We start from the raw sequence: 12,999 nt of genomic DNA, 5'->3' as shown, positions 1-12,999 counted from the left end.
TGAAACATTACTGGTTGGATTATACACACGTTTTGGCAGGGCAGTCCTTCACAGCTTTTTGATTTAGGTGGTTTAGGTATCGTCCCTCCTCCAGCTCATTATACTGCTTTGGGAGTCAATCGTAGATGAGGAATCCGTGGGAGGAAGGGAGTTCATTAAAGGAACAAATGCCTTACCTCTCAGTAATATTCTTTCTGATGGACGTATTCCACAGATTCCTCATCGCCTTACCTACCTGCACCTCTTGGCGGATAGCTAGTACACCATGGTTCTGCGGTCCCGCAGTGTCGGAGTGCTGGGGGGAAAAAGTGGAACTGAGGTAACTGGGTTCAGCGCATCTATACATATTGGCCCCAATGTCATGTCTGAAGCAAGGAGTGTAGAGGCATCGGGCAGAGCGGACGCAGAGCCTCCTGGCGGTGTTTAAAGTTTGCAGCGAGCATCTGTGCTGGGAGATAGATATCATAGATGAAGAATCAGTGGGAGTAGCGTCCATCAGAAAGAACATTACTGAAAGGTAAGTCATTTGTTTTCCTGTCCCCCTTTCATAGGGTTACATGTAAAGCCCTGACTTTGGTGGGTGGAGGCCTGGTCAAGGATCCCTCTTTAGGACTAGCTTTAGGACTGGGCTTGAGTTAGCTTACTTAACTGTAACTAATCATTTGGCTTTTATTAGTCATAACCACTGGCATCGACAATCTCAATCTCTTAAGAAACCTACCTATGAAATAATACTTTGGAACATTTGACTTTAGGGCACAAGGCCCCAAACCATCTTCGGGCTTGGACTTCTAAGAGCTAGGGAAGCTGTTCTACGATTATCCTAACATTTCTTTTCTGTTTCTAATGCATCTGCGTACTTACCTGTGTTACAGTATGGCGATAGTCCCATGTTCCAGTGGCTGGAATGGGGGGGGATTAAAGCTATTCGCACCCCGGGTTACCAAAACGGTAACCCGGTGTGGGGGTGCTAAAAAATTTGATTTTGTATGTCCCCTTTTCCAAGATGGCCGCCATGTAAAAGGGAAGCAGGGCTCCATGCGGAGCGGTCCGGGCGGATCAGACATGTGGGGACCCCTGGAAAGCGCATGCAGGCAGCAGAAGATGCGGAGGCACACCTCACTGTGAACTATAGCTCTGAAGGTTGCTCCTCAGAGGGAAGAGGTGATGTTCCACGGCTCTATGCAACTCGCGCTGCATCATCTCTTGATGCCGGCACTCCTTGTTAAGGGTCAGCAAAAGTGCTGAGGCGCCAGCCCGTGGAACTCGAGAGATAGACTGCATGGTTTCTTCAAGCCAGGGACCATATCCTGATCCTGGAACTATCAGAGGCTTGCCGGGGTTTGTGTGATACGCCTCCCCTCTCAGCACACGGGACAAGGAAGATGCGGGCATCAGAGCTGAAGTTTCCCCCTCAGCAAAGAAAACACATTATCTTAATGCATCTCCACTAACATTGCAGGACACGGCATACCTGGTAAAGACACAGAAAATGATTTAATGGTTGCACTCCCCCTCCATTTCAGCGACAGTGTACTTGTGGCATGTGGTCAGAAGTTCACAACTCTGACACCCGGCGGGCTCCATCCCACCAACACATCTGACCGCTGAAACCCCTTCGGAAGAACGCCCCACCTGCTCTACTGCTAGGCCCAGCGTCGTGCCGGGGGCGGGGGTGCCTGGTGACCACCTTGAGGGCTGACTTCAATCGGCGCTTACCGGGACAATCCCTCCCCTTGGGCAGAATCACAGAAGGCCTCTTCAGCGATGCCCAAGGCAGCAGCGAAAGGAAAACCATCGGACATTACAGCGTGTTTATCCCCTCAAGAGGCTGGGAAACCGGGAAGCCGGAAACCGGGAATGTTCACTCACCCCAGCTGGATCCACCCATCCCTTCCTCCCCTCTCTCCAGGAAGGGCTTAGAAGATATGCTTAAGAGCTTCAAGAAAGATATCACACACAAGAACAAGCAAGAAATAAAAACCTCTACAGATTCCTTGGCATGCTCAATCGCAGACCTGAACACCCATCTGCAGTGCCTGGAAGCTCAAGTTAATGACCTTGAGGACACGACTTGCGAACAAGCACATGACTACGCTGAGCTCACGAAGAGGGCGGTGGGAATTGAGGAACACCTTCAGGACGTCTGGGCTAAACAGGCCTACCTGGAAAACAGGTTGAGAAGAAACCATGTTCGCCTACGTTTGGTGCAGCAGCAGGTTACAGACCAAGGACTACCAGCATACGCAAGTGCTCTTTTCAAGTCATTGCTCGATTTCCCGGATGCGGAAGATCTCCTCTTGGATAGGACCCATCGTGTCTATTCCTCCGCCCAACAGAGACGCAACCTGCTCCCGGATGCCCTATTCCAAGTGCATTTCTAGCACCAAAAAGAAGGAATCGTGGCCACAGCTAGAAGATCAGAGCCAGTGAACATCCGAGGGGCGGCCCTCACGCTCTTTCAAGACTTATCGCCTTACCCCCTAACAAGCCACCAGCGTTTGTAAAAGGTCACAGCATAGCTAGAAGTCAAGAATATCCAGTACCGGTGGGGATTTCCCTGTAAGTTAGTCTTAGTCTTTGAATACCACAACACTATACCATCAACTCAGAGGAGGAAGCTAGGGAGTTAATGCTTCTGGCGAACAACCACCCAACTTCAGAAGCGGGTGAGCCGGTGGTCCCTCAGTTTGAGTCCACTCCGAGAGATGAGAGAAGGAAGCCCAGTGGCTTGTCTACCCTGCCAGCGATGCCAGAGTCCTTGACACCCCACGAATGACCCTGCAGCTCCCGGAATCCCTGCATTGATACTAACGCCATTGGAAGTGGTGGGTCGACCACCGTAGATTACATTAACTGGAAGCCGTGCACCACAAGACTCAACTAACACAGGAGAGAACATCAACCAAGTGCTACTCCCTGTCTCTCACTTAAGTTCATAAGAAGATGGAACAGGACGTAGCCTCGATCGGGCTCCTTGAACGGATTATGCCCATTACTGTTGACACAATGTCATTGTTGCTTAAGTTTTGGAAAGTTCAGATAAGTTTTATGTTGATTTTTTTCATGTTTTAATTTTATAATTCGCTATTTGTACCGTAACAAAATGCCTGGAATTGTGTGTTTATTGACAAGTGAGGTCAATAGCCAGCCCTACCTTAGGGGGAGGACCACCTACAGCTTCACAAACACACCTGGGCTGCCCCGGGATGGCGACTCCTGACATTAACTGCCTTGTTCAGGGCCTAAATTCCCCCCTGAAATGTAAGGCACTTTTCCATAGAATGGCTACCCTTAATTCCTTGCTCCTGTTTCTTCAGGAGACCCACCTCTTGCCTTAAGACGAATTCAGTCTTAACAATAAGCTGTACCCCACAAGGTTTTGTGCCTCCAGTGGCCTGAAAAACAGGGACTTGCCATCCTGATCTGCAAGGGCACCCCTTTGAAAATGTTGAAAGTTTTGCGGGACGAGGAGGGGTGATATGCTGGTGGCAATGTTTTGTGGGCGAAAGGTGACCCTGATTTCGTTGTATGCCCGAACACCCACCAGGAGCTATAGACGCTGAGGGAGTTTGCAGAGGGGGACCTTATCTTGGGCGGGGATTCTAACGCAGTGATCAACCCCCTGGTCAATAAATCCCTACCCCATCTGCTAATGACAAGAAACACTTTATAGCCCTCACCAGATTGCTGCGTGAGTACTGACTCATAGAGGTCTGGTGCTTCCATCAGGAGGAGCGCGACTATACCTTCTTCTCGGCTATCCATAAGGGGTTCTCCAGATTGGATATGTTCCTCATCTCCGACACCATTCTCCCACAGGCAATTCCAATTGAGATTCTCCCAAAAGCCTTGTCTGGCCACGCCCCACTGTTGCTTACAATGAGCCCCCCCTACTTAAACCCCATGCTAAAGCCAAACCTGCATCTGAATGAGTTCCTGCTGGAGGATCCCTTAATTTGCTCCCGCTTCTCTGAGGCTACAAAACTTTACTTAAGTGAGAACGACACCGTAGAGGTGGGATGCAATACAGTGTTGGATGCCGGGAAGGAAGTTATTTGGGGCCACATTATAGACGAAGCGGTGGTGCGAGGGAAGGCCAGGAAGCAGTTTCAATCCCAGTTAGAGGAAGTGTTCTGAAGGAAAGAGGCGACACATAGGGAAAATGGTGTCCCAGCGCTCCCTCCGGGACTTGCGAATTGCACAGAAAGCTTTGGAGGCAAATTTTGTGTGGTGCGCAGCGCACTCCCTATTGCTTACAAAGCAATACTTCTACATTAGAGCAAATAAGGCCAGTAAGTTGCTGGCGGCAAAACTGAAAAGCAAGCTAGACGCAGCCACATAGAAACCGTATAAAATGCTACTCGGAAGTGAGACTTCGGAGGAAGGTAAACTACGAATCATGGACGACTTCTTTCGGGAACACTCATCCCCTCATCACGATAACCTGCAAGCTACGCAAGAATTTATACTCAACTACCATACCCCCCCCTCCCCGATTGCCCAGTCACGGCAGGGCACACTGGAAGAGCTCATTTCCAACCAAGAAGTCGAATTTGCAATTCACTCCCTCCAACTCGGGAAGGCTCATGGGCCCAATAGCTTCACAAACACATTTTATAAGATCTTTAGCTCGGAAATGATCCCTCACCTGACAAAACTCTTTAATTCCTTTTTGTCTTCCGGGTCGATCATGCAATCCATAGCAGAGTCAGCCACTACACTGATCATGAAGCAAGGCAAGGACCCCATGGAATGTACATCTTACCGCCCAATTGCTCTGCTCAACACAGACTCGAAACTCTTCAGCAAAATAATAGCACAACACCTTGGGGACGTTCTCCCGACACTAATCGAAAACGACTAGACGGCCTTTATTCAAAACCGCTCTGCACGTGATATCATCTGCTGCGTCATTGACCTTATAGCCCCGGCCCCTCAAATTCCGGGTAAGCCATCACTATTATCCCCGGACGCCCACAGGGCTTTTGACAGCATGTCCTGGGACTACTTGAAAAACTGTTCCTAAGGGGGTTCGGCTTTGGCCTGCGCTTCACCAAGTTAGTACTCTAAAATGTTCAGATCCCGACTACCCCCGTCAGGGTTACTCGCAATGGGCTCCCCCTATAGCTCTGGGCAAAGGGACTAGACGAGACTTGCCCCTGTCCCCCCTGGTATTCGCCTTGGCAATGGAGCCTTTAGCCCAGGGAGTCTGCCTCCATGCAGACATTCAGGGGTTCGAATATGGGGGTCAGTGTCATAAAGTGGCTTTGTACGCAGATGATGTGCTCTGTTTTTTTAAGTAATGCACTCAACTCTCTCCCGGCCCTAATCGATTTGTTAACCCAATTCACAGCAGTCTCAGGATTTGCGATTAATCCAGTGAAATCTATAGGCACAGGCCTGACTGAATCTCCTTCCGCCCTGGCAACCCTGTGGAAAAAATTCCCCTTCCGATGGTCGAATACGGACATCCCCTATCTGGGAGTACATTTAACTCCCACCTATTCTGGGCTGCTGAAGGCACACATCCCGACCTCTGCAAGGAAGGCAAAGAATGGCTCCAGCGATGGGATTCCCAGGAAATGTCATGGTTGGGGCACATTTGTGCAGTCAAAATGACCGTCCTTCATAAGCAGCTGTACATTTTGTATGCTTTACCAGTGCATATTCCGGAACAGGATCTCCTCACCCTACAGAAGGCAGTGGGCCAATTCGTATGGCAGGGGAAAAAACCTTGAATCCCCCGTAAGCGGTATCAGGTAATATTATCCCCATATATATGGTCGCCGTAAATAATATTGCCGGGAAAAGGTGGTGGCGATATTATTTGGGTGACCATATATATGGGGACAGGGGCAAAATAAATAAATAAAAAAATTGGGGATTGCGGGGGGTGTCCCCCGCATGTTCCATGCAATAATGTCACCACAAAAAACAGCAATTTTTCGGCAATATTTTGGTATGGCGAGATTTTTGTGGCGACATTATTACATGGAACCCCGTAAACTCCTCACAAGAGGGAAAATGCTAGACAGTCTGGGGCTACCCTCGATCCCACGGTTTTACAGAGCGGGCCAAGTCACCGTAATGCTGGGATGGGCGGGAGCATCTGAAGTTCCCAAATGGTGCGACATCGAGCAACTCCCCTCCCCCTTTCCCCTGAGTCACCTCCCATTCCTCCCCAGGGAAGTGCATCAGCAGCGAGGCACCTTCCTGGCTTCTACCCTAGCAACGCTCCAGAGCTGGGGTAAAGCCTGTTCTCAGAGGGGATTTAAATCGGGCCTTGGCACCTTCACGCCTAGCAATCAAAACCCGGCTTTCACCCCAGGCCTTCAACCCAGAACCTTCCAGCACTGGACGTCAGATGAACCATTGAGACTGCGGGACCTCTATAATGACCGAGAGCCCCTGACCTTTGTAGAATGTAAAGAGAAATGTAAACTGCCTGAATCAGAGCGGTTCCGCTATGTACAGCTCCGTCACTGGTTAATCAATACCGCCATACGACAGGCAGCCTCCATGGCCCCAACGGGAATAGAACTTAAAATCCTTGAAGGACAAAAGACTCACAGACTGGCCACACGTTATAGGCTCCTTGAAAGCGCCACCTTGGAAGATGAGCTCCCCTACATGGTGGCATGGGAAAGGGAATTGGGTTTAGAGATCTCAAGGGAATCCTGGCAGATGATATGGACTAGGGCCCAGGAAAGCTCTCGTGTACCATTGTGAAGGAAGGAGCACATAAACTCTGTTTCCATTGGTATTGTTCCCCACAGCTACTGTGCACGATGAATCCCTCCTACCCCGATAGATGCTGGCATGGGTGTGGGCAGCGAGGCGACCTACCCCAGATGTGATGGCACTGCCCTGTCATACAGTCGTTTTGCCTGGCGGTTCGCTCCAAAATTAAAGCGATTACCGGTGTCTTACTCCCCATCGACCCAAGGGTACTACTACTTGGGGATGTTCCCGACGATGCGTCCTTCCCTATGACAGGTGCCAGAGCTAAACTGATCTCCCAATTGTTCACGGCAGCTTGAATCACCCGAGCACGCTTCTGGAAGGTCGTAGTTGGACCACATGCTTCTTACTGGTGGGCGAAAGTGTGGGAGTTGTTGGGGATGGAGAAACTCACAGCAATGGCAGAGGGGAAGATGCCTTAAGTTCTCACGTGTATGGGGGCTGTTCTTGGACTATGTGGCAGACAAAGAGCAGATGTTTTATTCAGCCGCTGCTTTTGAAACACCCTATGAAGCCATGACATTGTAGGCAATGTGTTACTTCCTCCCCCCCATTCCTTTTTTTTCTTCTCGTTCTTCTCTCTTCCCTTCTTCCTATTTCTTAACCTTCACCTGTTGAATTAAACGGCTGAGATAGACATAAGTTACACAGTTATATGCCTACAAAACAGAAATTTCGATGTTATGTTTTCCTGTGGACCACGGTGTCTGGTCAAAGGATCGAAAAAAAGGGTTGAATGGTCAAAGGATCGACTCCAAAGGACCGAAAACCAAAGGATCGAATTTTTAAAAAAATTATATATATATTTTTTGGTTTTCGTATAGGTAAATGGTGTTTAGCAAAAAACAGGGGTTGGGCCTCCCCCCCAAACTCTCCCTCCCCCCCCCGCCCCCCCCCAAAATTCGATCCTTTGGTTTTCGGTCCTTTTACTGTCGATCCTTTGACCCATAACCGTGGACCACTGTATGAAGTGATATCTGTTTCATGCTCATCGGAATTTCAATAAATGTTTTTAGAAAAACAAAAAATCTCAGGTTCTTTTCTTTCCTGCTAACACGATTCCTTCTCCCTCCTTTATTTCGTTTCCTCCCTCCCAGCACTCATTTCTCCTTCGGCTCGTAACTCGGGGCTCTATCTTGACTCTGATCTATCTTTTGCTCATCATATTTCTGTCTCTTCATGCGCCTGTCGTTATCATCTGTACAATATTCGAAAAGCTTGTCCTTTTTAAACTTTTGACGTTGCTAAACTGCTGATTTCTTCACTTATTTTGTCACTACTTTTTTATTGTTCCACTTATTTTTGGCCTTCCTGTCTCTTGTCTTGCACCTCTTAAGTATGTTTTCAATGCTTCTATTCGACTTCTTTATCTTCTTGCCTCTCGCTTTTTCTTTCTGCTCTTTGTTGGCTTTCATTTCACTCTCGACTTAAATTTACTTTTTTGTCTAGTCTTTAAATCTCTTTATGGTCTAGCGCCTTCCTATCTCTCTTCTTTTGTTTGTTTTACTATCCTGCTCGTTCACTCCGTTCTCAATCTCAATTTCTACTCCTAGTTCATTGTCTGTCCTGTGTTCAGTCACGTTTTCGTTCTTTTACTTCGCTCCATTTCATTGGAATGCGCTTCCACTTTCTGTGTTCTATTACTTCATATTCTCAATTACATACTTCTTTGAAGACTTACCTTCTCCAATCTGATGTATGACTGTTTATTCTTTATTGTTACTTGCATTTCATTTTATTGTACTGATAACGGTTCTATGTACTGCGCTTTGGTTTAAAGCGCTATATAAATTACAAATAAAATACAAAATACAAATAAAATACTAATCTACTTACTGGTCTAACTGGAATTATTGGTGTAGATCTGTGTGGACTCGTTGCAGCCCTAGACCACTCACACCCTGCCTGAGACTAAGCCTTCTGCTACCTTACCTTGATTGGGCTTGGCTAAACTCGGTCGTTCCCTGTTCACCATAGTAGGGTGGCCTCCCAGGGCTGATTCTGAAAATCCATCTTAACAATCATGGGGGGGGGGGGGGGTAATATTACTGTGCCTCGCAGGGGTATCTTCTAGCACGAGAACTTGACACTACACTGGACACTGTAGGTTTTCTTGAGCTCATGGAATATGGAGTTTGTGATGGGAGCCTAGTAATGGAAATAATGAAAACGAGACAGTGCAGAGAGGATATGCGGGCAGCAATGTTAAGGAGAGATTAAGAGTGCAACAGGGATGATTAGCAGAAATAGTCAAGGAGTGGGGCACAACCTCCATGGTTGGATTTAAATACTGGGAGTATGAGGACTAGCCAGAATTATTAAAAGAAAGGTGAGGAAAACTGACACTAAAGAGAAGACAAGAATCTGATTTTCCTTTTCAAAATTACAAATATTTTCATCAAAGGTACATAGGTTGAGCAGAGCTGATAATTAGGGAAACTGTAGATTTCTAAATATTAAGCAAACACTGAACTGAAGGCACCCCCTTTTTATTTTTCTCCAAGGAAGGGAAAACTCAAATACCTTGCAGTCACAAAGCAACTTTGGGATTCGAATGTATCTCATTTAACATGTGCTTGTCATTCTGAATTTTCCTGAGTACAACAGAACTTTGCATACAGAGCTTAAGTAAGACGTCTGAAATGCAAATTACACTTCCTGCCAAATGTCCAAAATGCCGCCAATTTGTATTCCATCTTGATAGTTCCATTCTTTGTTACGTCAACATTTTGGGGTGGGGGAGGGTGGGGAAAGGGCAGATGAGGGTTTTGGGGCGGGGGGGTTGGGAACAATTAAAAACAGGTGGGATGTTGGGTTTGGGGCAGACCCTTCCCCCCCCCCCAAATATATATAAAAACATTTCGATTACTTTTTCAGCAAAATTCTCTCGTAAAAACACCCATCGTAATAATTGTCTGTCGATGGTATGACATAGAACCACAGCTAGATAGGTCTGTGAGATATACAAAAATAAACATAATATATTCTCAAACCTAGGCCTCTTGCCAGCTCCCACGTTCACACCATTGTATTTGAAGCACAGTTATGCATCTAACATTTTTTCTTTGCAAACTGCATTTTGACCTACAACAAGTACATGTTCTGTTAAATTTTGCTCAGTGGAAATTAATATTTAACTAATGCAGGTTCATATGTGCAGTTGAGAGAATTCGGGTGTCTCTGATATGTCATTGTTAGAACTAGTTAAGTGAACCTTGAAAGGATAGAGTCCCTCTTTCCTCATCGTGGAGCACACCGCATTTATCTTCCAGACAGCTCCTCAAAATAGCTATGAAGGAATTTCACTATGCCTCAGTCTAGTCTGTCTCAGGTAAGATTGTGTTTTTGTTACTGATAGAATACAGTTTATGCACACTTTGAATCTCTCCATGGCAATGTTTAGTCTTCAAGAGAAAAATTGAATTATCTTGATCTTTAAATAACTCCTATATTTGTTTAGTATATTTAATGCCGAATTGTATATGTATTTGGATGAAATAATTGCAATTTCACGTGTTACATTTCATCTAGGCACCTTAATTTGAGCGTGAGGCCCAAGCCATTACCATCATTGGTGAGAAGTGGTGTTCCAGAAGCTCTGAGGGGAGAGGTTTGGCAGCTGTTAGCTGGATGCCACAACAATGATCATTTGGTCGAAAAGTACAGAGTTCTTATCACAAAGGTGAGGAAACCATTACTTTGAAGTACACGTTTCTAGGAACTGAAAGTTAATGATTCTAATTTGTGTTTTCGTTGTTGATTTTTCTTTTTAAAGATTTTGGCCAATAAAATTGTTAAGTGCTTACTTAAAGAACTTCTTGTTCATGCAAGCATTTGTTTAATAAATTTGGATCAAGGTTCATTTTGTACACGCTTTATTTTCCTCACTGCATACATGGGGAAAAATCCTAAGGTGATGTCTACACGAAGATATAAGAATAGGAACTATTTTTAGAAAACCTCTTAGGCAAATTGTGCTGTTAATTAACTTTGCAATTTGAAATGTGCATCTCTTGTCCCGCCTGCTTTTCAATCTGTGTATGGAACCACATGTGAAGCAGATTGACTTGGTTGACATCTACCTGCTCATTGCAGATACGTTCACTACATCAGTGGTGTCTCTTGTGCTGTCCTATGTCCGTATACAAAGCCTCAAGCACACTCTGGCCTCACTTCCTTTGTACCAAGTTAGGGTTCTATGTTCTTTCATCGTGAGGCATTTTTACGATTGCCTTTTAAACTTTTTCAAAATAACGAAAAAGGTCATCAAATGTATTATTATTTTTTGGTGGTTGGGGTTTCCCACCCCAAAGCCTCCCCCCTCCACCACCTATTTTTAACTATTCCTGACCCCCCAACTCTTTATCTGCCCTTTCCCACTCCCCCAAAAGAAATTTGATAACCTTTTTCGTAATTTCGTACACGTTTAAAATGCACTTGTAAAAATGCCTGGCGATGCAAGGACGTTATACCCCTGTTAGTAGAAGGTGGTTTGGAACAGTTGATATATTCCATTTGGGATGTTTTGGATCTCCCCCTACAAGTCCGCTTTAAGATTTGTATGAACTGCATGCACATGTAGGTCTCCGGTCTGCATCTATGCTGCTTGTGTTGCATGGGGCATTACCAACAGCACTGAAGATTGTGCTTCCAGCTCACCTGTGACTTGTGTGAGCGAGTGGCCAAGGTTTTGTCTGGCCCCTAAAAGCAGACATTATAGAAATCCACTCTGGAGCAGTCCACTCATACTATGACTCCATTTGAGGCCTTCGTACTGGATTGCCATTCCAGGTCGGAGTAGTACGAGAAAGAGAAGTAGTAGTAGTAGAATTAGAAAACAAAGCAGGGCATCCATACCAGGAGTGAATAGTCTCATACCCACTTTTCCCCAGTTTTGACAAGGGGCCTCATGTCCATGTCCTGGAGGTAAATTTCGGGGGTCATTTTTGCACCTAATTTACTATTGGTCCCTGTTTCCCAGCTTCGGTTTCTTCCCCCGCAGAGTGGGGGGCATTTGAGCAGCTTTGCTCTGTGTTCAGACTGCATCTGTTACAATGCCAGCTACTGAGCATGTTGCTCCATCCCAGGATGGCACACTCAAATGGCAATTCTCACCAAGGTGGTGAGAGATCAGATTCCAGCGGCTCTTTCGACTCTGGTGCCACACTATTAGCTCCTCTGCCCAGTCTCCTTTGGTAAAGCTGATGCTTATTATGGCACTGTGGTGTTTGTCCCTATTACAGAGCCCAGATCTCCATGCTGTGTTCAAGTGGTTTGATGGACCTTCTCGTCTCAGTTCGATTTTTGGTATGTCTGAGGGCATTTCATTTGGTCCGGAACCCTGTGGTTGCATGGATGATTTTGTACTCATTGAGGCTTTCACAGTAGAACACTTCCCTTTGCCCAGCTCTTCTGCACTTGTCAGGAGGACTTTGGGATGGCAGCTTGTTGGATACCTTGCCACACAGAGATGGGGTTGTTGGTGGTCTCAGTTGTGGGTGCGGATTTTGGGGATTTTCAAAGTTAAGCTGGCTAGGGCAGTAGGGTCTGTGGTTCTATTTCCCCAACTGTAGAGCACAAGGACCATGCATTAATGGACGCTCTGCAGTTTTTGATCTAGAAGATCGCCCTTTGGCCCTTCTGGGAGGCCCTCACAGAACCTGTAATGCACATTAGGCACTGAACTGCAGTGATACCATCAGCTTACCAGAAACACCATCTGGCCTCTTTTAACTCCATCATTTTGCACCTCATCCAACCCCTAAGAATTTGATGATGCAAGTCTCTACAGTAGGCACTTGGTCCATGGTCCTCTGGCTGAGAAACCAATAAGTGGATACATTGGCGCACAGATTGTTTGCCTCTGGGTACCTGGTTCTACGGTCATTTATTGCCATGTTCACTCTATCACACTAACTGCACATTTCGTGGGACTTGACCAGCCAAGTTGTGCAGCAACTTTTCTGGACAAGCAGGGCCCTTATCAGCATATGATTTGCAGTGGGCATGAGAGACAACCAAACCCATTCTGCAGACAGGACTGGACACAGACTCTGTGATCCGGTCAGTGTTCTGGGATTGTAGTCGGATATCTCGCCTCAATGTGTACTTTATCGGGCATTTGCATGGCAAACTGTTGGGATGATATCAACCTTTTCAGGAATAGGGCTGATGATAGAAAAATGAACTCACTTGTTGAAATGCAGCATTTAAAACGTATATCTCATGAGATGTGTCTTTGAAACAAACCCGGAG

At 46.3% G+C, this 12,999-nt stretch overlaps 1 protein-coding gene across 5 annotated transcripts in view; it reads left to right on the top strand.

The window, feature by feature from the left end:
- The window catches only part of RABGAP1 (RAB GTPase activating protein 1), a 3,038,993-nt gene that overhangs the window by 1,269,204 nt on the left and 1,756,790 nt on the right, over window positions 1-12,999 (top strand). For all 5 annotated transcript variants that reach the window (XM_069609645.1, XM_069609642.1, XM_069609641.1 and 2 more), the window contains one exon: window positions 10,276-10,426. In XM_069609645.1, coding sequence (XP_069465746.1) covers window positions 10,276-10,426 — 151 coding nt within the window. The remainder of the gene's footprint in view (window positions 1-10,275; window positions 10,427-12,999) is intronic.

The sequence above is a fragment of the Ambystoma mexicanum genome, chromosome 8, assembly GCF_040938575.1.
Source record: "Ambystoma mexicanum isolate Mex_15411 chromosome 8, UKY_AmexF1_1, whole genome shotgun sequence".
Lineage (NCBI taxonomy): Eukaryota > Metazoa > Chordata > Amphibia > Caudata > Ambystomatidae > Ambystoma > Ambystoma mexicanum.
Note: the sequence above shows the minus strand (reverse complement) of the source record. Positions and strands in the feature narration are given on the sequence as shown.